Raw genomic sequence first — 22446 nt, forward strand, 5'->3', positions numbered from 1 at the left:
CTGCAATTAGTTGCAATCCAAACTGCAGTCTCTGTTCATGCATTGTGTTCTGCATTTTCACTTTGGCCTCCATCCACATTTTGTCTCTAGTCCTTCTTTTTATACATGGATGACTCAAACTCATCTTGCATGGAATTTTTTAAAAGCTGTTAAAAACTGATATCTTAAAATAAATTTCTGCAGTATTCCCTGCTAATTAATATGCGTCTTTTCTCTTTAGATGTGTACTGGAGGCATCGTGGGTTCAGTTATAGGAGGTACAGTCAGGTTTTTTGGGGCTCTTTTGTCTTCACCTCTGGTCACTCCTGGTTTCTTCAATGGGAGAAAATACAGTAAAACAATAAAAAATACAAGTCATTATACAATACAACATATATACATATAAATAAATATTTGTGAGTATACCTCTGTTTTTACTGGTGAAGAACCACGGTCAGTGAAGACAGGATTAAATCCAGCTCTGTTCAGCAGCCAGTACGTCTTTTGAGTCCCTTTACCCTGTCACAAAGAGAAAGACATTCTGGTCAACCTAACATCTTTGTTATTTCATTTCGAGGGAAAAAATATTACAGACTGTTCACCTTCATTTGAATTTCTCCTCTTTCTTCCAGTTCAAATGATCCAGCCTGGAAAAGAATGTCTGCCGTGGACTGAGATACATGAATCTTCAAGGCTGTATGTGACATACACATATACTTCTAAAGAGAGATTTTAAGCAAGACAAACTCCTAGGTTTGCATGTGAGTTCAACAGCTCTGCATGTTTAATCATGCAAACATGTTAATATAGACCATCACATCAAGTTAATTTTTAAGGCATAATACGACTACTGTAGACTGTTAGCCTGAAGATTAGCACAAAATACAGAAGGAGAATGCCATAAATATTTGTAGGTATAAACCAACCAAGAACTGGACTAAATGAAATGGATATTATGAAATTATGAAAAATTAAGGGATTGTCAACATAATTAGAATTCATCCTCAAGGCACCATTAGCATCTAGAGAAAATTTCATTTCATTCTCATACACTGTACCCAACATAAACTCGTATGAGTGATGGATATATCTAACAAACCAAGGACACTGCATGCTAGCCACTGGTCTCTCTGTTGCCAATGGGGTCAGCTCTGGCTGGTCATGTGAAAGAATGCAGTCTTGTGGAACTTGGACACTGACTTTACTTTCAGGCCTTCAGACCCAGAGAGTGCATCTATCATTTATAAACAATGCCACAATGATTCATTCAAAAGTAGCCAAACTGACTGAAATCTAAAATTGTCAAACTTATAGTGAAGCAAGAAATCAATAGTCATGAATGTTTTGATTTATCTGAAAAATGCACTGTCATTTCTGCCCTATTAAAAAATGAAAGTGACAATAGTCACTTCAAATCATACCACAACTACATAAATCTTATTTTTTTAGGGTTATTCAGAGTTTAAATTTTGAAATTTCAACTGCTTACTCACGTAAGCTGTTGCTTTCCATGCGAGAAGCTGTGTTCACCGTGTCACCAAATAGGCAGTATCGAGGCATGGTGGTCCCTACCACTCCAGCAACTACTGGACCTACAACATTTTTAAAAGTCAGAATGGATTTTGTTTAAATTGCTCAAATGTTCAATGCACAAACTATTTTTCCCACTACAAAGTCGTTCATACTTCTTGTCACTTGTACTTAGGTCTCAGTAATAGAGCTCTAGGAGCTTGTCAGTGACCATATGCTAGCCAAGTGGTGACAAAGGAAAAATGTGTATTCCATGACCGTGTTTGCTGGAAATTGCAGGGTAGTGACTAGTGTGAAATTGGTCCAAAAAGTATATAGTCCTGGACCAAAAGCCCCCGTCCAATGGCTTTGGTCACGATTTCCATGGTTGCCAATAGTTTGTAACTTAAATATTTGCAAATAACTGAGAAGTGCAACACAAGCCAAAAAGAGAAGTTTTGCCTTCAGCGTAAAATTTGTGTCTTATTGGTGAAACCAACACATTTTAAAAGATGCAACTTTTACACTGAAGGCAAATAATGTCAATTTCCAGTTTTGTCAAGGTTACTATGGGTAACCTTGACAATCTGCTAGTGACCAAAATAATCAGAAGGATTTTTCTTTGTGCAGCATTCTCTTTGTGACTAATTTTACCCAGCAACAGCCACCAACCTCCAGCAATCACTCACTAACCAGTTGGGGTACTTTTCAAGACCTTCAAATTCTGTAATGCCATGGTCTCCATTGCTACTGTATCTTACCAGAGTGTATCCCAGTGCGAATTGCAAGGCTCTCATTTGGCATGTGACGGATTCTGAACACCTTTATGCCTCTCAAGAAATGTAGCGCCATTGTGGATATCTCCAAAGCATGCAAGTTTCCATTGCTGATAGGCAGACCACTTGCCACCATGTATGCATCACCAATTGTTTCCACCTTGTAATGTAGAGATGTAAATTACATTTTTAAAATAAAATAAAGCTGGAAGAAAATAAAACATAGCACAAACAAAAAAAAAAGATCCCTGAAATTTCAAGGAAATTAAAATTTTCATTAAACAATTGTAAATTGTTTTTTTTTTTTATTTCGTGTAATAGCAAATACATTTTCTAAAGTTTTAACTGTTAAGATTTTGCTTTTAATCAGATATGATTTCTCTGCATTGCTGGTTAAATTTCTTTAATTGTTTTTTTCTTAATAAGATAATGTAACTGGATGCTGAGTTAGTAAATATGGAAGGAAATGGTAAAGCTATTCTCATGTCTTGGTAAGAAAGTCAATATTTATCAAAATATCTATCGTATGATAGATATTTTGCTTTTTATGATCACAGTATGTTCACTGTCACTTACTTTGTAGACATCGTACATCTTGATGATGTCATCAAAGAGACTGTAGAGGTCGTTGAGGAATGTTACCACTTCCATCGCAGAGCTGACTGAGCACATGGAAGTGAAGCCGACAATGTCAGAAAAGAAGATGGTGACCAAGTCATAGCTTTGTGGCTCCACTGACTTCCCTGACATCAGCTGTTCAGCAATATATCTAAAATCATTGCAAAAAACAACAACAACACAAGATAAGGTTGACTGAGTATAGCAATACAAAATATATAGTTCCTTTGTTATCAAGTACCTTGGCAACATGCTGGCGAGGAGCTTGTCTGCACGAGTTTTCTCCACTGTAAGCTGATTGGTCCTCTCCTCCACCACGTCCTCCAGGTGATTTGCATACTTTTCCAACTTGTCCACCATATTATCTAGAATGTTTGCATGGCTACAAGATAGAAATTCATCATTAACTCTTTTGCAATGAGGATTTAGTTAGGTTAAATCTTACTTAGATTTGAGTAAGACTGAAGACAGTTGGAAGTTTTAGCTTGTGAACTTTAACATTTATGGGCATTATGGTAAATTTGTGTCTCACTTAAATAAAAATGTGGAATATGACTTTACACAAAAACTTTATAAAATAAAAATTTAGGGGTATGATATTACCTGTCTGGACTAATGTCTTTCAGCCGCCTCCGTATAGAACCAAATGGCGGTCGGTGGTCAGGGTTTTCACTCCAGCAGGCTTTTAGCAGTGCATTGATGTTCTCTTCAACCAGCTGTTCAGACAGCACTGGTCGGAGGGGTTCCCCTTGAAAAGGTGTCCTCAACTGCATAATAATCTCTGTAAGAACATCTAGCATTAGAATTTAATGGGCTATATCTTTCAACTTTGGTTCAGACTAAAATATAATACCGGAAAAATTGCCATAAAATTTTGTACTTCAATCCAATGCTACATTATTTCACATATACTCAGTAATCCACAAAGATACTTAAGAACTTGGTTGAAACCATCACATTTTAAAGTTATTACAAAACTGGGATAGACTGATAATTACAGCGCAAAAGAAAATGGAAGTAGAAATGCTTCTAATGGTGCCAAATTGCCAGAAGGTAAATAAAGCTGGAGATTGTAGCTAACTAACAGTAACTGATTTTGGGCGTTGACAAAAAATTTGTAGGTTAAGACAGTTAAGAAATCATGCCAACCTTTAGGGTCCAGATTGATGTCCTGATACGGACCAGCTTTGGAGTTGTACATTAGTTCCCACATTATGATGGCAAAGCTGTAGACATCACCTTTGGGTGTTCCATTGATCGGGGAACCGACCTGTCTGAGAAGCTCAGGGGCAATCCAGTACATCTCTACAACATGTTCTCGTGTGTTACTTCTCCATCATGTGAATTTATTTAGGATAACAGTGATTATTACAACAAATTCTGATTTCACTGACCTTTGTAATTGGGGTTTTCCAGTGAGTTCATCTTGCCTTTGTTTCCATATTTAAACTCCCACAATCCAAAGCCAGAGAGTTTGATTTGTAGTCGGCTATCCACCAAACATGTGCTAGGTTTCAGGTTCCCATGAAATTTTAGGCTACTTTTGTGAATAAACTCCATTCCCTGGACAACAATTTAATTATTTTAAGATTTAAATAGTAAAACATTTCAGAGTACAAAATACATATTCAGAATTTTAACATATAAAAGTTAAAAAAAAAAAAAAAGGTATACGTACAGTTTGATGTCTATTTTAAAAATGTGAAAATACATTTCCAATTGATTTTTTAATTGGAATTAATTAGATTAATTAAAAAATTCATTCATTCTTTCTTTTCAATCTGTTTCTTTTTGTAGATATGTTTTAATTGTTTTATTTATTTATTTTTACAATTTTTTAGTCACTTTATGACTTAAGTTCCTGCTATGGACCTGAGTACATTTTTTTTAAATTGTTATTAGAATAAGAAATTTACTCATTAAATAAATAGACTTACATTGACAATGTCATATGCAAAAGACAGCTTGAACATCCCATCTAAGTCAACGTCTGAAGCCTTAAGAATATCCTGCAGAAATATGCCAACATGGTTCACTTTTAAGTTAAAGGTTTATTTATGGTTAATGCAATCCATTTTGAAAAAAGAACCTTCAGACTTCACTGACCTTCAAACTACCTTTCTTGCAGTACTGGAAGACCAAGCAAATGTTTGGTGGTTCGATGCATGCGCCAAAAATTTGCACCAAGTTCTCATGTTTCATCTCTTTCATCTGTCTTGAAGAGTTTAAGAAGGTTAGGTACAACATAAATAAAAAGTGAAGTAAAACATAATAATACGTTGTATTAGATACAGTCCACCTGGATTTTTGGCTGTTAGAGTTTTCAGAGTAAATAAAAAGTAAATTATGTTTTATCTTGAAAAAAATGAGGAACTTTACCATATTGAACTCTGCAGTGATCGAAGGCTTCTGGAAATTACAGCTAACAGGGTTCTCAGTGTACTTGATAGCCACTTGATTTCCCTATGTGAAAAATTAAAATAACAAAATATACATCTCTTAAAGTCATAGTAAAGAAGAGTATGTAAAGTACTATGTAAAGAAAAAAACACCTCTTTATATTACATAAGCATTAAAAGCTTTCTTTATAATTCTTAGATAAACAATAATTCATATTTGTATATGTGTTGATACATTTTCTTTTGCATTTACATTAAATAATATTTGAAACTAGCCATTCAGACAATAAGCTTGTTTACTGAATTCATAAAAGCCCATATGATACTCAAACTTTGACTGGAGTCACTGCAATTCACATTAATTCAAGTCAATTTTGAATTGAATGTTGAATTTGAATTGAATTGAATGTAATTTGAATTACACATATATTCTGTGTTTGTCTAAAACCTGCCCTATGTTATTATTATGTTTAACATGTTCATGTAATGGATCAGGTATTCTGTCCTCAATATAGGTGAACTGAGACTGCCAGAAACAAAATAAAGAGCAGAAGCCAAAAAGACTGCTTTAGCTTCGGTTTTGTGGCTTTAAGTTTTGTGTTGGAAAAAAGAGATACCATCCTTCTCTACCTTTAACCTTAATATAGTCCCAAAAGTTACACAGGCTCACTGTAAACTCGAAATAAAACTAGTACCTGGTAGAGACCTATGGTGTTGTAGATATGTTCTTTGCCTGCTTTGTCCCTCAGGTCGTAGCTGTTGGTGGATAAACTGGCCTGAGAGCTACCACTCCAAGTATGAGTACCTGAATTGCTTAGAGACATACCCTGATTTCCCTGAAGGAAAAAAAAACACATGTGAAACCTTGTACACTTATCATTGTTCGACTTCACAACACCTGTCGAATGCTCATACTGTAGGTTCCCTGATGATGGTGATGTCATTGTAGTTGATCATCCACCAGTAGGAGTCATCCAGCCTCGTCTGGAGTCTTAACTTCTGCAGCACCAGCACCCCAATGCTCAGAACTGCCAGTACCCCAATAACAGGGAAGGTCGCAAGAAGAGCCAGCAGGGCAATGTCTGTGTCCAGAGAGAGCAGTAAGTTATTATGACAGTTAGACATCAAAGTTTCTTCAAAAAGAATACACACAAAATAAAGGTTTAGTGTTTTGAAACAAAAAATGTAGGTAAGGCATGAAGTCAAGCTGAGCTGCAATCTAGCAGACTGGTTGATACTGTGGCAGACCTAAATAATTTGTGTTTTTAAGCTGTGCTTTTAAGCTGCTTCTCTCACCCCAACTCCTGCTCTCACCCCAACCGGTCGCCCCTCCCTGAGCCTGGTTCTGCCAGAGGTTTCTTCCTGTTAAAAGGGAGTTTTTCCTTCCCACTGTCGCCAAAGTGCTTGCTCATAGGGGGTCATATGATTGTTGGGTTTTTCTCTGTATCTATTATTGTACGATCTAATGTGCAATATAAAGCGCCTTGAGGCAACTGTTGTTGTGATTTGGTGCTATATAAGTAAAATTGAATTGAATTGAATCTCCACATCTGCTTCACATCTGCAAGCCACTTTGCAACCTAGTAAGTCCACTCTGTATTTTGTATCAGCTCTGCTCTGTGCTTGGACGTTGCTGCTGCTTTCTCTACCTGTGCCTTTCCTGACATGCGTGTGGAAGTCCCAATAGGCATACGAAAAACAAAAACTGAAATCTAATTCCATAAGGAATAGGTTTTACCATTAGTCACCCATTCACATATTTCATTGTTGAAGCCACATACTGGCACATCGGGTGGAGGTCTTCCTTTCGGCCACACCACAGACGCAAACATTGAAGTTTGTCTGAAATAAAACATTTTCTGATAACTATCATGTCTCTGTTGTGTTTTTTGTGTTATCATTGAGATGTGACTGAAGATTGTTGTCATACAGATGTGATACAAAACAATTTGGTACCTGATATTTTTGGTGTGACTGTCAAAATGGAGGATTGGGACAAACTTGGTGATGTCACCTGTGTGCTGGAGGTCATAAATTGAGTAGTCTAGATTTCGCTTTCCCTCTCTATCAAAATGGACCAGTCCAGAGGCTCCTGCAATGACAATCTGTTAGTGAATCAAAGTGTCATAGAACATTATGTGTCACCCTTGAGTTTGATTGTTTTAGCAAAGTGTTTGTGGGTGTAACTACAACCGATTAAAAGTCAGTTCACCCAAAACATACAGTATCACCTACCCTCTGCCCATGGATCTGATTTCAGTATCAATCTGTGTTACATCCACAGATGAAACTACTTTTAACTACAGCAGATTGTCTAACTTTTGTAAAGATGAGGAATTCCCCAATTTCTAGATGTAAAATTTGAACTTGGATGCCAAACTCTATAACACGAGGTATCTGATAAAAATACAATTAAGGTAAATTTAATTCATTTTTTAAAAGGTTTTTTCAAAGTCAAAATAAACTTTATTGTGATTATTATTTTGTGATTATGCTTTGTAGACATGTTGATTTACTGTAACAGGCCCAGAAATATCCTCTTTATTATTGCTGCCATTCCTCTTCCTTGTCAAAGTTTTGGTGCCTTGACTATACTGATGAATGGTTTGGACAGGCTTGGCACCTGGGACAGTTTATTAGATTTCCCATTCATGGGCTGAATTGGTTCAGTTTACATGTTTACCTAATGCAGCTGTGCCGTGACCGCGTTACAGAGAGTGAATGTGGCGTGTTGAGGTAGTTGGCATGGTTAAAAAAATAATAATAACATAAAAGTTACTCATGCTTTAAGAGCTGATGGTCAGCTGACCTCAGCAGACCATAAGCATTATCCAAATTTATATCAACAAAACAAACTGTTAGCACTAAACTGATTATTTCCTTCACTAAAGAATATAGAAGCCTTTCAAGAACCAAGTAAAAAAAACAATATTTGCACTTTACACTGAGGCAAAATCAAAATACAGGTATTGAATTGTGTAGCTACCATAAAATTGAAAGTTGTTTCTTTTTTTCAGGATCTGTAATAACTCCCGACCATCATGAGGGTCTTTGCCACCTTTCAGGACTTCCTTCAGTGCCATGGCGTACAAAAGCACAGCGTCATGCAGATAGGCAGAGTATGGGCTAACCTGAAATACATTAAATCAGTAAAATAAATATGTGAAAGTTCAGTATTTTCCATGATTCAAATTCATGCTTTCTGTTCCCTGTGCCTACTTGCCTGTTTTTCAGATGTTAGGTTGCTCCGAAATGGATGTCCGCTCAGTCTTTCAAAAACTTGTTCAAAGAAATCATAATACTCGTAGCCTTCGTAGGATTTCTGAGCAATAATGAACGCCATGTCAAAAGCTCTTACGGCAACCTCGTCTATCGTGCTGTTCAGGGCATTTTTCCACAAGTTATCCTGCTCAGGAAAAAAGAAAGTTTAACATGAATAATACACGAGTCAGTAGATGCAACAGCACTTTGAGTACTCCAGGAGAGTAGAAAAGCGCTATATAAAAATCAGTCCATTTACTATTTACCACAAACAGCTTTGATCAATTTTGATGGCTCATAAAGATTTAACTCAGTCTGGAAGACGGATGCTATGATGCTATTTTATTTAAAAACAAACAGTCATATTCCAAATCATACATGAAATCATGTATAAGCTCACTAACCCTGAACCACTCTGCAGATATAACACAGCAGTAACAAAGTTTTCTTTTATAGCACAGCTCATGCAACACTACATGCTTTACATGCAGATTATTGACACAAAGGAGCAAATATTCAAATCCATGAATTAAGTTATATCCAGCATGTAGGCACTAAAACTGTATTTGAGCCTTTAATTTTAGATAATGTGTGCCTTAAAGTTTTATTTAGTTTCCTGATGAGCACGGTTCTAAAAGACAACATATCCAACTCAAGAGTCAATCGAAAAGTAAAATATTGGACTTTCTGGGTCTAATTTTAAAAAAAAAAATCAGGAGGCTGTACGTTATTAATGTTGTTGAATTTTGTTTGATAAGAATAGCCTCAGGATATAACGAATTTAATTGAAGCTTACCTCTCCTGTGTCTTTTCAGGCTTTGTTGTCTTGGTGTCCCTGTTTGTTGGTGATTTACACAGCTGAATATTTGTCTTACTGTGTTGTGAAAGTTTTACTCACCACAGTGCCACTGACCTCAAAATGTTGTACCAGTAAGAAAATGTAGTCGCCATTCATCAGACCCTGACTCTCAGCCTCCAACAACAGAGCCATAGTATCCTCTTTGTTCGATAGCACCACAATAACTGAAGAAGGGTGGATGAAGAAATTAGAATTCAATTAAATTTTATTTATACAACACATAAGAAGTTCATAAAAACAAGGTGCTTCTATTGTAAGGTAAAACCCCTTCAATAATAGAGGTAGAATCACAGAGGTCCTCAAGGCGACAGTGGGGAGGAAGAGCTCCCTTTTAAGCGTTTAAGCGAAAGAGACCTTCAGCAAAAACCAATCTCAGATTATGGGATGAAGAGAACAAGACAACAGAAAAGAACAGCCAAACAAAAAGCAGACAGAGGACAAACTATTGCAGAGACTAAAAAAAGGGAAAAATTAAAACAGGAACAAATGACAGACAAAAAAGTGGTTTCATAGTTTGCTACAAAGTGCTCATAGACATTTCTCTTACCTCTAGCAACCTTGGAAATGTACCTAACATTCTGTTGAACTAACTGGGGATCGCTGGTGTCAAATTTAACCACTGCAGTGAGCTTGAATTTGGCTCGCAGAGGATCCTCAATCGTTTTCCACAAAGCATCAACCTTGTCCCAAGTATTCGAGTCCAATCCCCCGCCGATCAAAGCTACATGACTCCACCCAAAGAACTCCAAGGTCTTCACCAGGACCTCGGCGCTTCTTTTAAGAGGGGGCATTATAGTGATGTAGGAATCGTAGTTGTCACTGTCGTCCATTTTGGTTGATTGTCCCACAAAGCCAAACATTGGGATGTTCCATTTTGACGCAATGAGACCAGTCACCTGGAAAGCAGTTTTAGTAAGTAAAATTTAAAGGGTAAGATTATTTTTTTTACAAACGCTCTTTTAAAAGACAAAAAGGCTTATCAGAAAATGGGAAAGCAAGTTTTGAATTAATATTAACTTCAAAAGGAAAACATCAAAGCCTTACAACAACAGACTGTTTTTATTTAACTAAAATGTCTTTTTTTAGAAACACCGAGAGATTTATAACATAAACTCATCCTTGATGAGGGGAACAACAACTTAATAACCTGTAAAATCAACCACCTTCTTTGGGTGTATGGATGCACAATTAATTTCTAAAAATGGTCAAATTTCATGACCCATCCTTATACTAAACTGATGAATTGCCTGATTTGTTTTAGGAAATATAATATAAGCAATATTTCTCCAGTTTTCCATGTTCAGTCAATATCTTGTCAGTAATGTAAATTTGTCCTGATTAGTTTACTATTGTGTGATATGGCAGGTTATTGTTGTATTAAGAAGGCTTTAAAACGGACTATAATTAGACCTTGGACTTCAATCAATTCAACAAATTGTTTTGATGGTTTGATCCAAACTTCGAGCTGCAAAATAAATCTAAAACTCAGAATCTTATCCTCTCCTCTATTGTCATTTTCAGTCTTTGCAGAGACTTCCCATAGCCGATTCTGGACCACTTGAGGAGCCAATTTGGCCCATTAGCCATATGTTTGATGCTCCTGCAATAAATGAGTCTAGCATACAATAACAAAAAGTTAGAGTAAATACAAGTAAAGTCATTTAAAATCCATCAAATGCTCTTTATTTACAGACTTTTATAAACTTTTAGGATGATTTACAATACATCAAAAAGAACCATACTTTCTGCTTATGCAGGAAGTATGCAACTTATGCAGGATATGTATTTCACATAAACAAAAACATTAATTTCACATGAATTATACCTCAGCTTCTTCAGGACATGCTGGACCGAAGAGCGCAGACACATTTTCTTTCCACACCTGGTGAATAAATGCTCCTAGGGATTCTTTGGGACTACACTCAGTGTCCTTGAACACAAAATCCAGATTAATGTTTCCCAGTAAGGCGGGGTTAGCGTTCACCTTCTCCACAGCTATCTGTATGGCTGAGCCCAGCCGCAGGGCGCTGAAAGGGAAGGTTATGTTCCAGGGAGCCTGGAAGGCAATGAGCAGCTTGTGAGGCTGAGATCCATTGGTGCCATTGCTGATGCTAGCAGCAGCAGTTAACAGAAGTGTGAAGTGAAGCACCAGCATGGGACTCGTGCCACGGCAATATACCCCCCTCAGCATCACTCTCATCCTGTTAGTGGCTTCGTGTTACAGAGCTTAAATACGCAACTTCACTGGTGATGCTGGACATTTGGTTAGGGAGGGGAAAATGTAGGAGGAGGGAGGTGGTATAGAGAGGGAAAGTTTATTATTGTTTTTGTGGTTTGATCCTCTATTCAAAATAACTTTTAGTTGATACACAAATCAAATAGTAGAATTTGTGCTCTTTACTTTACTTTTCTTCTGTGTAGCTCATATTTTTATCCAGAAAACATTCAGCAATCCAAATAAGAATTAATAATTATCCAAAGATTAACTTTTTATTTTATTGATTAACAAAATAAGATCTTGATTAGGATTCAACTACAATAGACCAATAAATCCAACTTGTGTCACATTTATGTGCACATGTAGTCACTGCTTGCAATCATAAATCCAGTGTCAAAGTTCAACCCGATCTGTTTTACCTTTAACAGTGTCATGCGTCCACTTCAAACAAACACATAGAAGAGAGGAAAGAGGGAGAGGAAAAGAGGACAGGTTTATTTAAAGAATGTGGGCTAAAGTCATAAAGATTTTTTAGGGGAGAAATGAAAAGTGAAAACTGTTGTAACTCTCCCGGGTGTGTTGTCTGCTTATGCAGGGCTGCAAGAGCCAGATAAGGCAGGTCGAGCCTTGCTCTGTGCAGAGGAGTTCTCACACCTGTGTGCAGTTTAAGGTGCTAATGACTGCAGGTGGGCAGGCTGTACATTAGTGGTGTTGCTTGCTTCAGCTGTTTTTTCTCCAGGGGATGAGTCGGCTCAGCCTGGTCCCCAACTACTGCCGCTAATCCCACCAGGTAACTTTTAATGAACCTATTCCCTTCATCTCACTGCCTGACAAAATTAACTCATTCGCACAAGAAAACCTGTTAGAAGATCAGCACTGTGTTCCTTGCTTTAAGTGAATTGACAAAGCTAGGTGTGGTGATTGTTTGTCAGACATGTGTTCTGTACACACAGATAAAAGTTTCACAAGTGAGAAAACGCACAGATAATTCAGTGAATTCATTGGTATCCTTCAGTATTGCTGTTTGATGTTTCATTTCACCATTACTGACTGTAACCTGATGATAAGATGAGCAAATGTGAGGTGGCGTTTCCTTTTATCTAATCTCTTTCCAGTGATTTCAACACAATGCAATACACCTTGCACTGTCTGACAATATCCATGGTTAACTTATGGGATTTAAACACATGAAAGAATCAAAATTGAGCTTGATAAACGGGAGATAAGAATAGTGCCCTTTTCACCAAGTGCAACCTCTTGGATTTCCCAGTGTACACACAAGTTTTATTGATTTGGACAGAAATCAAAGAAATTTTGTGGTTGTAAGAGCTGATGGTTGAAAGGTAGTTTAATAAATTGCACAATGTACACTTTAATACAAGACAGGTTTTGATCTCTGTGATCATGTTCTTTTTTTTTTATCAGCGGAGGTGATGGTGGTCAAGGTTCAAAGGTTTTGAAGTCTCATGCTCATTCATTTTTATGGGTTCTTATTCTGTGTTGCCCTTCAGAGCAGAGGAAGAAGATCTGCTGTGAGCACATGCCACGCACCTCTAAGGACCAGCAGCAGGTAGGAGAACCTAATTGTGTTGGTTAATTTCTAAACTATCATTAATTTTAGGACCTGTTCTTAAAAATCTCATTATAAATGTGTCAATAGATTTGTTGCACAAAAGGTAAAATATTTTTAAATGCACCTGCTTGACTGTTCAGTTGTCTTAATTAACATCTTTACCTAAGTGCAGTTCAGCAGTTTGTCACAACGGTCAAGAAACCTTCCTATGCTTAAAGTAAAATGGCCATTAAAGCATGGATTTATGTTCTTCTCATTTTAGGTGTTTATAAATATTCTGCAGCACTTACTGTCTTTACACTGTACGGGCTGTAATTCTCTCTTGACCTTTTTATGGGTTGGGCTCTAACTTGAGTGACTAGAATAACTTGCACAATTCATGTTGACTTTGAACTTGATTTATGGGCACAATATCGAGAGCAGTGTGAAGGAGCCCAGATGCATCACAATGATGTATAGTTTAGCTTAGCTTTTAAAGAAACTTGACTTACATTTGATCAAATAGTAAAGACCTGGAGGTCTAAATCTTTATAAATCCACAACATTGTTCTGTATCCCTGCAGACTCTCCACCATGGACTTCATCTTCCACTTCCTGTTCTCCCCACTCCCAACCCCTATAATTGTCTCCTTGTTCGCTTTGGCCGCTGCCACCCTATTTTACCTGAACACTCGACCAAGTCCCATCCGGTCCCCCACTGACCTCAGCTGCCAAACTATGGGTATCAAGGTAAAAGTCAGAAAACTGTCAGATCTTGTCAAATATGACTGTTAATTTGGTGCATAATCTGCTACAGAATGTCACAGTGTCTCTGTTTGAAATCCTTAGGATGGTGCAAGAAAGTCTGCTTTGTTGGAGGATAACAACAACCTGATATCATATTACTGCAAAGATGCAAAGACACTCTATGAGGTTTTTCAGAGGGGTCTGAAGGTTTCAGGTAATATCACTGAATTTGTTATATGCATCTTTTACAAAACAAATCCCAATGTTGCCTAGCTTTCTTTTGAGGTTTAATGAGCATGTTTTCAGTCTGCCTTGATAAAGCTGGGTGGTAGAAATGGCAAAGGTTACAATGTTATCAGTTCATGTTATCCACGGTTCTGGTTATCTTATTTTGGATATGGATTAAAACCTGATAACATACAAAATGATTTAATTAACCGAAGACCTAAGAAAGTTCTCCAGTCTTAAAGTTGGCATCTACCTGTCCCTTATACTTGGTGGTTAGTTTATTCTGAATTTAACTCCTCCGTACAATTTCTTCAGATAGGAACAGTAATTCCACTTGGGTGTGACCCTTTTGTGGGTGTGGTCTTAGTCCAAATCCAAAAAGAACTCAAAGTTCTTTAAAAAAATAAAAAAGATCAAACCTCGATCTGACTTAACTTCCATATGTATGCTGCAGGTTTAAGCTAAACACTCTTCTGGTAGTAATGAATATGCAGAGTATGTGTGATGTAGTGATGTGTGTGGATGGTGAAAATGTGCCATTTATAAGGAATAAATGTAAAACAGTTGTATAGGCTTTGCTGTTCATACTTCAACTGTATAAATCCAAACATGTTAATTTCAAACACCGATACCCTTTATAAACATTAATAGGCATAACTGTTTAAAATGTGTACCACTATAAATAAATAAATAAAATAAAAGTCAAAAATTGGTACCTAAAAACAAAAAGGTATATAAAAGGTGCATGTAAATTTAAGCGTTCATGTGAAGTTCACTGGAATAAAAGGGGTCGGCAGCCCTATGCTTTTGGCCACGCCCTCTTCTCAACGCTGACAGGCGTCTTAATTGCGCAAGAATGACGTAGAGCGAGGCCTTGCTAAAGAAGAAATCACAATAAACCAAATTACTAGTCGGGCTCATAAGTGGGATAACTCTTGTGCTGAACACGGCATAAAATATGTAGCATAAAGCATTTATGCTCTGTTTAACAAGACAGTTTTTCCAGGCAGGAAAATGCTTCTAAAGGGAAAACTCAGAAACTAGATGCTGCTTCTCCCAGCTGAGAAATGGAAAAACTTGAGTATATGCATAAACTAGTTAACTCTCATATTGATTGCATTCCTTTAAGCACCTTGACAGTGAAGCACCTTGTGAAGCTCACGTTAAATCTCTTGTTGTTCCAGGTAATGGACCATGTTTAGGCTACAGAAAACCAGGAAGACCATACCAGTGGCTGAAGTACCAACAGGTAAAAGGATCAGCATCTGGGGGAAAACATTAACACCAGCTGTGAATTTCAGTTCATACTCACCCCCTCCCCCCCCCTCTCTCTCTCCAAAAGGTGACTGACAGAGCAGAGCACCTGGGATCTGGGCTTATTCATAGGGGTTTGAAGCCAAACTCTAACACCTTTGTTGGTATCTTTGCCCAGAACAGACCTGAGGTCAGTGAAGTTTAGATTTATTTATTTATTTATTGTCTTTTCAATGTGATCAACATGCTGCAAATGTCTTACTGTTTCATTGGTCACTTGCAGTGGGTTATTGGTGAACTGGCATGTTACACCTATTCAATGGTAGTTGTTCCCCTGTACGACACGCTGGGTCCGGAGGCTCTTGTGTTTATTATCGACCGAGGTAATTGAGTTTCTCTTTGAATCCAATTCTGCTAATTAGAGCTGGGTGGAAGTCCGGTATCTCCCTGATCCCTACAGGGATCTGTGACTTTCCATTAATCTTTTCTTTTCCAATGTGCTCCTTCAAACATATTTTGCTTTTGATTTTCTGATTTAGCTCTGGAAAATTTATAAGTGGCATTAGATTGAGGCATTTGTCTCAAATTGTACTGGTTTCAATTTGAACAATAGCCTTCTAATTTAATAAGAGTCCAGCTGATGTTTTGCTCTGTTTCAGCTGAGCTTTCCACAGTGCTTTGTGACAATCAAAAGAAAGCAGAAACACTCCTGCAGAATCGGGAGAAAGGCCAGACTCCAGTCCTCAAAACCATCATCATTATGGACTCTTTCAACTCCGAGTTGGTCGAGCGAGGAGCAAAGTGTGGTGTGAACATTGCATCCTTGGAGGAAATGGAGGTAATGCACGCTGAGCACAAATAGTGGTTACAGATGAGTCATTGCTTTTGTTTTCTCCTCGCTTGGGAACTAACATTTAAGATCTGTACTAAAACTGCTAGAAGACATTCAGCATTGTTGAAAACATGCTTTGTTTTTATTCTCCAGGCACTGGGGAAAAGTAATCCTCAAAAGCCAATCGTAAGTTTCTGATACAGCCATGTAATGAAATTCATTTGAGTCTTAAAAACACTGCACATTGTTCTGATGAACTGATTTCATGTTCCAACAGCCACCAAAGCCAAAGGACCTCAGCATTGTTTGTTTCACCAGCGGCACAACAGGTAATGGTTTTACTTAAGAATATCAAAGTCATTTCCTGCAGGAATTAAATCATTTAGGAAACTTGAACTTGATGAAAGTTAAATCCAAATTTAATATAACAAGACAAAGTGGCAATGATGAAGGTGATAATTAACCACAATATGGAAAGGATGGCAAACTTGGTCTCAGTGAGGGTGGGAACCCTTTGGAAGGATTGCTATAAAATTATTTTGCACTAATTTTGGTGACTCACTGGACTTCCCCGTGAGTACAAACACGAAGTTAACACTTGTGGTTTGAAGCAAAATATGTTGACAGATGGAACCTTTTAACCCCTTTTTATGAATATTATGTCTTTACCAGGAAGAAATGAGGTCTTTATTATCCTGACTGATCAACAATTTGCAACAAATGTTTTTTAAATGTACATATCTCCTTAGCCTGCAGCCAACCTGTATATTTGACACATAATTATTTGGAATAGAATTCAACTTTATTGTCATTGCACATGCACAGGTACATGGCAACGAAATGCAGTTTGCTGGGGGGGGGTTGTTTTTTTTTTTTTTTTTTGTTTTTCGGGGGGACCTGCACCTAATGAATTGCCCATTAAAATGAATCAAATCCTTAGAAATGTTTTGTCAAACTGTCTTTAGGAAATGTGTCTTGGTATCATGATGGAAGCATGTAAGGAAAACATGTTCTTCCTGGCCTATTATTCAAAGCAGTTGTGAAGGAAACGGTGTGAAAACATTTTGGGAGAAGTGGATAGCACTACGTTTGATGTTTAGGCTTTTAAGGGTAAATCATTGTACTCATTTGTCAGGAAATCCCAAGGGAGCAATGCTGACCCATGAGAACGTGGTCGCCGATGCTGCAGGTGTACTCAAAACCATTGAGGTACATGAAAAGTGGAGTGGTTTTTGATTTTTTTTTTTTTTTTTTTTTTTTTTTTTTTTTTTTTTTTTTTTTCCTTTCCCCATTCTAAATGTTGGGGTGAAAAAAAACTCGTGTAATGAGCGAAAATTTGTGCTAACAGAGCTTCTGTGTAAATGCAGGTATCGATGATTCCAAACACCCAGGATGTCACAATTTCATTCCTGCCATTGGCACACATGTTTGAGAGAGTCGTGCAGGTAAGGTCCATACTTGATCATCCTTCAAAGTTCTCTTTAGGTGTGCTAACTTTATTTTGTATTTTGCAGACGGTGATGTTTGGTGCTGGAGCTAAGGTGGGATTCTTCCAGGGTGACATCAGACTGCTGCCAGATGACATGAAGACACTGCAGCCCACCCTCTTTCCAGTTGTGCCTCGACTTCTCAACCGTATCTATGACAAGGTGGGTGTATGTGTGTGTAAGCTAAACAGCTCACATTCCTTTTAAATATACTACAAAGAATTAACACAACACAACTCCAGTTTCATTGATATCAAGTGCACAAATTTTCTTTGACTCTTAGGTTCAGAGCGGAGCCACTACACCTTTCAAGAAATGGTTATTGAACTTTGCAGTGGAGAGGAAATATGCAGAGGTGAAGGATGGCATCATCAGGAAGAACAGCGTATGGGACAAGCTCATCTTCAACAAAGTCCAGGTACTGCTTCTGTTTGAATAGCTGTAGTTCTCAAGGGACACACACCTAATAAAAACACAAGCAGCAGAGTAAATTGTGTGCACTCATGGCCACTTAATTAAGTACAGCTGAACAGCTGCACTTTAAGTCAAGCATCTGGTGAGCCAGTCACATGGCAGCAGCCATGCATTTATGTTCAGAGTTCAAACTGATGATCTTTAAAGGGAAGGAAGGTGTTTTTAAAAATTCTATGAACGTGGCATAATTCTTAGTGTCAGACAAGACTGCTTAGTATTTCAGAAACTGCAGAAATGCTGGGGGCTTTTTTTTTTTTTTTTTTCCCCCTCCCCACACACTGCCATCTTTGGGATGTAAATGACCCCAAAGCGCTTTACAGTACATTCAGACACACACACACTGGTGATGGCAAGCTACCTTGTAGCCACAGCTGCCCTGCCCACAGATTAGTGGCTGACCTGCTCTGCTACCTGAGCTACAGCCACCCCATTGTACACATTTTCCAGCAGAATAACACACAATGTCATAAAGCACAAATCATCTCAAACTGAACATGACGGTGGATTCACTGATGTCAAATATCCTCCAGTCATTAGATCCCAATCCATACACCTTTGGGATGTGGAAGAGGATATCATGGATGTGCGACTGAATCTGCAGCAAGCCTGTGACAGTTATGCCAATATTGACCATAATCTTGACTAGACTGTATGGCAAAAAGAATTAAGCAGAAGGGGATCCAACCCAGCACTAGCAAGGTCAAGTCACTGACTGCATGTTGAATTGTCAGTGGGTAATTGACTGTGCAAAAAGGGTACACGGTTCATGAGGAAATGGAGACATTTTGGGACTTTGCATTCACGGGGAGGACCCCCTGATCTTCTAGTTAATGTAACCTTCCCCTTAAATATTCAAAAGCTGCAATGCATTCACTAAAAGTATATGTGCTCAACCTTTCTTTTAGGAGTCTCTAGGGGGGCGTGTGAGGGTCATGGTGACTGGCGCAGCACCCATATCTCCCTCTGTTCTCAAATTTCTCAGAGCTGCTCTGGGTTGCCAGGTAATAAACACTTTAATCCTGTGTGTGTGTGTAGTTTGTATTCAGATTTCTATGACTCAGGTAGTCTCTTGATATTGAAATGTACTATAAGATGGTGGTAGACTTTCAAGGACTTTGGTACATGTTGTTTTCCTGTAAACATGCACATCTTGTTAAAATAACAACATTAAAAGTGAATTAGGTCCAAGAACAGGAGGTTCCACAATGGTATCTTACAGATTTAAGATTGTGATTACAATGTTCACTTGTTTTATTGGTCCCCTTAGATCTTTGAGGGGTATGGTCAGACCGAGTGCACAGCCAGCTGCACGATCACCATGCCATGTGATGCCACTGCAGGTACATGGCACAGAAGCATGCTGAGTTTATCATCACTTCCCACTTCTCACTGACATTTTGTGTTTAATGTTATTTTCATCTTAAACATTTGGTTTTGTTTTTTGTTGCTCCTCCTATAGGTCATGTTGGGGTGCCGTTGCCTTGCAATTTTGTGAAGTTGGTGGATGTTGAAGATATGAACTACTTTGCTTCAAATGGTGAAGGAGAGGTAGGCTTTTTGCAATTCAGACAGTGAGGCTTTGGGATATTTAAACCTGCAGCAAGAGCAGTTTAATCTGAAGTACTGAGGTAAGTTCAGTAATTTATCCAAGCATGTTCTTAAAGAGTAAATAAGAGTAAGTTTTTAAACATCATCACTTGTCTCAAAAGTAAATAGACTAAGTTGTAGCCTATAGTTAACCGTATAGTTCTGCATCTGTTTTCGCCATGAATTAAAACAGGTGGGTGGGCAATAGTTTACTTCTGGTTTGACTGGTTGTTTGTTTTTTAAAGGGAAAAGTGGATAAATGCATGGATGGGTTAAATAAAAAAAAAAAAAAAAAATGTTCTACTCATCCTGTAATTTCATTACTTTTTTCTTCTTCTTCTTCCCAGGTCTGTATCAAGGGCAACAATGTGTTCAAGGGGTACTTAAAAGATCCAGAGAGGACTGCAGAGGCCTTGGATGAAGAGGGTTGGCTCTATACTGGAGACGTTGGGAAATGGCTTCCGGTAAATAGTCCAGCCATTTTTAAGTCTGACTAAAAGTACGACCACATGCTTTCCTTCCATGTACCCATCATATAGAACACAAAGTAAAGTTTAGTAGAAAATGAGGTGGAATCAGAGTTTAAGAGCTCAAAGGCTCTTATAAGTGAGCTACTAAATTTGTTTTTTTTCTTTTCACTGCTTGCCCTGGAAGACATGATAGTTACACTGCCTGACAAGAATGTAGGGGCTTTCTTGAGGTTCTGCCATTTAAAAGGATCAGACTGACCTTGAGGTGCTTGTTCTCTTGCATGTTAAGTTTAGTGAAGACATCAGCAACTCATTTATCTGTCAACTAAATGTAAATCTTCAGCAAGAGATGACTGGCTCTTGAAAGTACTGGGGATTCAAGGGGAAAGTTGGATCTGTTTTAATATGGGGAGGGGGAAATTGATTTTTGGTAAAATTAAATATAACAACATACAAGCTCCATCACTTTAGAAGTACTGGTGAACAGAATGGGGTTTTTGCTTTTCCTGCAGGCTGTAGCTTTTGGAGTGTTATTGGTTTTCAAGGAACTCTTACCAAGAAACCAACATGACTTCCATTTAAAAATGTTTACTTGAAGCTCAGGAACAATGCTTTCCCAGATGTGGACCATTATTTTAATGAGATGTAGGGACACACAACTGTTCAAATCACGCTCCCATTCTCTGATCTGGCCTGGTTTTTGTTTGTGGCAGAATGGAGTTCTCAAGATTATTGACCGGAAGAAGAACATCTTCAAGCTGGCTCAAGGAGAGTACATCGCACCAGAGAAGATTGAGAATGTGTATGTACGCAGTGCACCAGTGGCACAAGTGTTTGTGCATGGAGACAGTCTACAGGTAAATCTTTGGGCACCTTTGCTATGTATACACAGTGGATAAAATTCACCTAGACTACACTGTCTTCTTTGTCTCTAGTCTTGCCTGGTTGCCGTTGTGGTCCCTGATCCTGAAGTCCTGCCAGGTTTTGCTAAAAATCTTGGCTTTCATGGTTCCATTGAAGAACTCTGCAAGATCCCTGTAATGTTTTTCTCTTGCAAGTTTTGTAACACAATCGTATAAACTTGAAATGACTTGCTGAAAAAAAAAAAAAAAAAATTATTTGTCTTTGTCTGCAGGAAGTTAAGAGGGCAATTATTTCAGACCTGACCAAACTAGGAAAAGAAGCAGGACTCAAGTCCTTTGAGCAGGTGATGACTCATCCTTTATTGCAAAAATGAAACTGCTGTGTAATGTCTTGGGAAGTTGGCTGTTATCCACATTATCAACACCTTTTTGGAGGTTTTCTGCACTTCTCAGTAACCTGGCTTTTATCACCCTCTAATGGTTAAAATGTGCAAAATCAGCTAATTCTTGTCATGTGCCCCAAAATGTCAATTTTCTTAATAATTATTAGCCTGTTAATCTTTAGTTTACAATATATGCCATAACTTGAGAAATGTAACATTAATTTGCTTTCTATCATGGCTAACATTTTCCATTTTACTAACTCATGCAGGTTAAAGATGTGCACCTCCATCCTGAGCAATTCACCATTGAGAACGGCCTGTTAACCCCCACCCTTAAAGCAAAGCGGGCTGAGCTCAAAAACCTCTTCCAGTTTCAGATTGACCAACTTTATGCTAAAATCCAGTAACCTGAATAAACAACTTAAGACAAAAGACAAGCAGTTATTTTCCATCATCTGTCAAACTTTATAGACTGGTGACTTAAACATTGGTTTTAATGCTTTGGTTTTTTCCCCTGGTTTTTTGTTTTTCTTCCTTTTTTTTTTTTTTTTTTTTTAAATAACATTGAAGAGCACTGAAATGATGCGGTTTTGTTGGCACCAATTCACTTACGTTATAGCTCAAGTGAATTATCGAGTTCCAGTTAAAGGTTGAAAGGTCACCTAAGTTGAGGAAATGGGTTTGGTGAACTTGGTACAATCTAATAAGAATAAACTGGGGGGAGGGATGCATTATGGAAAGTGAACTGAAAACAAAAGCAAAACAAGCAGTGTATACATTTTGATGCTGCTGCCTGACTCTGAGGCCTGTTTGTATGTGGTCCCCAGGACTTCATATCAAGTTTGATTACAGATGAACATTTCTGCTGTGGCTCAACACCGCCCTCATGTGTTGCTTTCAAACATAGCAGGAACAAACAAGTTTTGTGCTAAAACAGCTCTATTAAAGGG

General features: G+C 37.9%; 2 protein-coding genes across 3 annotated transcripts; one reads left to right on the forward strand and one right to left on the reverse strand.

Moving 5' to 3' along the window:
• Positions 1 to 72: 72 nt before the first annotated feature.
• gucy2g (guanylate cyclase 2g) lies at positions 73 to 11556 on the reverse strand. The gene is made up of 22 exons (XM_086304827.1): positions 11227 to 11556; positions 9949 to 10297; positions 9456 to 9565; positions 8505 to 8687; positions 8268 to 8412; positions 7238 to 7373; positions 7020 to 7123; positions 6197 to 6363; positions 5977 to 6117; positions 5262 to 5345; positions 4989 to 5093; positions 4820 to 4891; positions 4277 to 4445; positions 4032 to 4187; positions 3486 to 3663; positions 3124 to 3264; positions 2841 to 3033; positions 2250 to 2424; positions 1473 to 1571; positions 582 to 673; positions 406 to 498; positions 73 to 312 (listed from the first exon to the last, which is right to left on the reverse strand). The coding sequence occupies exons 1-22, from the start codon at positions 11554 to 11556 to the stop codon at positions 217 to 219; spliced, it is 3318 nt and encodes a 1105-aa protein (XP_086160953.1). The 3' UTR covers positions 73 to 216.
• A 724-nt stretch (positions 11557 to 12280) lies between these two features.
• On the forward strand, positions 12281 to 21933 carry acsl5 (acyl-CoA synthetase long chain family member 5). 2 transcript variants are annotated; one of them, XM_086304260.1, is made up of 22 exons: positions 12281 to 12409; positions 13131 to 13189; positions 13756 to 13921; positions 14021 to 14132; positions 15331 to 15395; positions 15489 to 15590; positions 15684 to 15783; positions 16060 to 16238; positions 16386 to 16418; positions 16510 to 16561; positions 17368 to 17441; positions 17600 to 17677; positions 17747 to 17881; positions 18003 to 18137; positions 19099 to 19194; positions 19461 to 19533; positions 19653 to 19741; positions 20128 to 20244; positions 20964 to 21107; positions 21186 to 21287; positions 21386 to 21457; positions 21766 to 21933. In XM_086304260.1, exons 3-22 carry the CDS (start codon positions 13766 to 13768, stop codon positions 21901 to 21903), a joined length of 2052 nt encoding a protein of 683 aa, XP_086160386.1. In that variant the 5' UTR covers positions 12281 to 12409; positions 13131 to 13189; positions 13756 to 13765; the 3' UTR covers positions 21904 to 21933. The 2 variants fall into 2 exon arrangements, with proteins under 2 accessions (XP_086160386.1, XP_086160385.1); XM_086304259.1 differs by lacking the exon at positions 12281 to 12409 and having other exon boundaries at positions 13086 to 13189.
• The last annotated feature ends 513 nt before the right edge of the window (positions 21934 to 22446 follow it).

This window comes from Aulonocara sp. 'chitande type north' Nkhata Bay, linkage group LG8 (assembly GCF_057382095.1).
Source record: "Aulonocara sp. 'chitande type north' Nkhata Bay isolate Kocher_YH1m ecotype deep benthic linkage group LG8, A_spYH_male_GT1.1, whole genome shotgun sequence".
Classification (NCBI taxonomy): domain Eukaryota; kingdom Metazoa; phylum Chordata; class Actinopteri; order Cichliformes; family Cichlidae; genus Aulonocara; species Aulonocara sp. 'chitande type north' Nkhata Bay.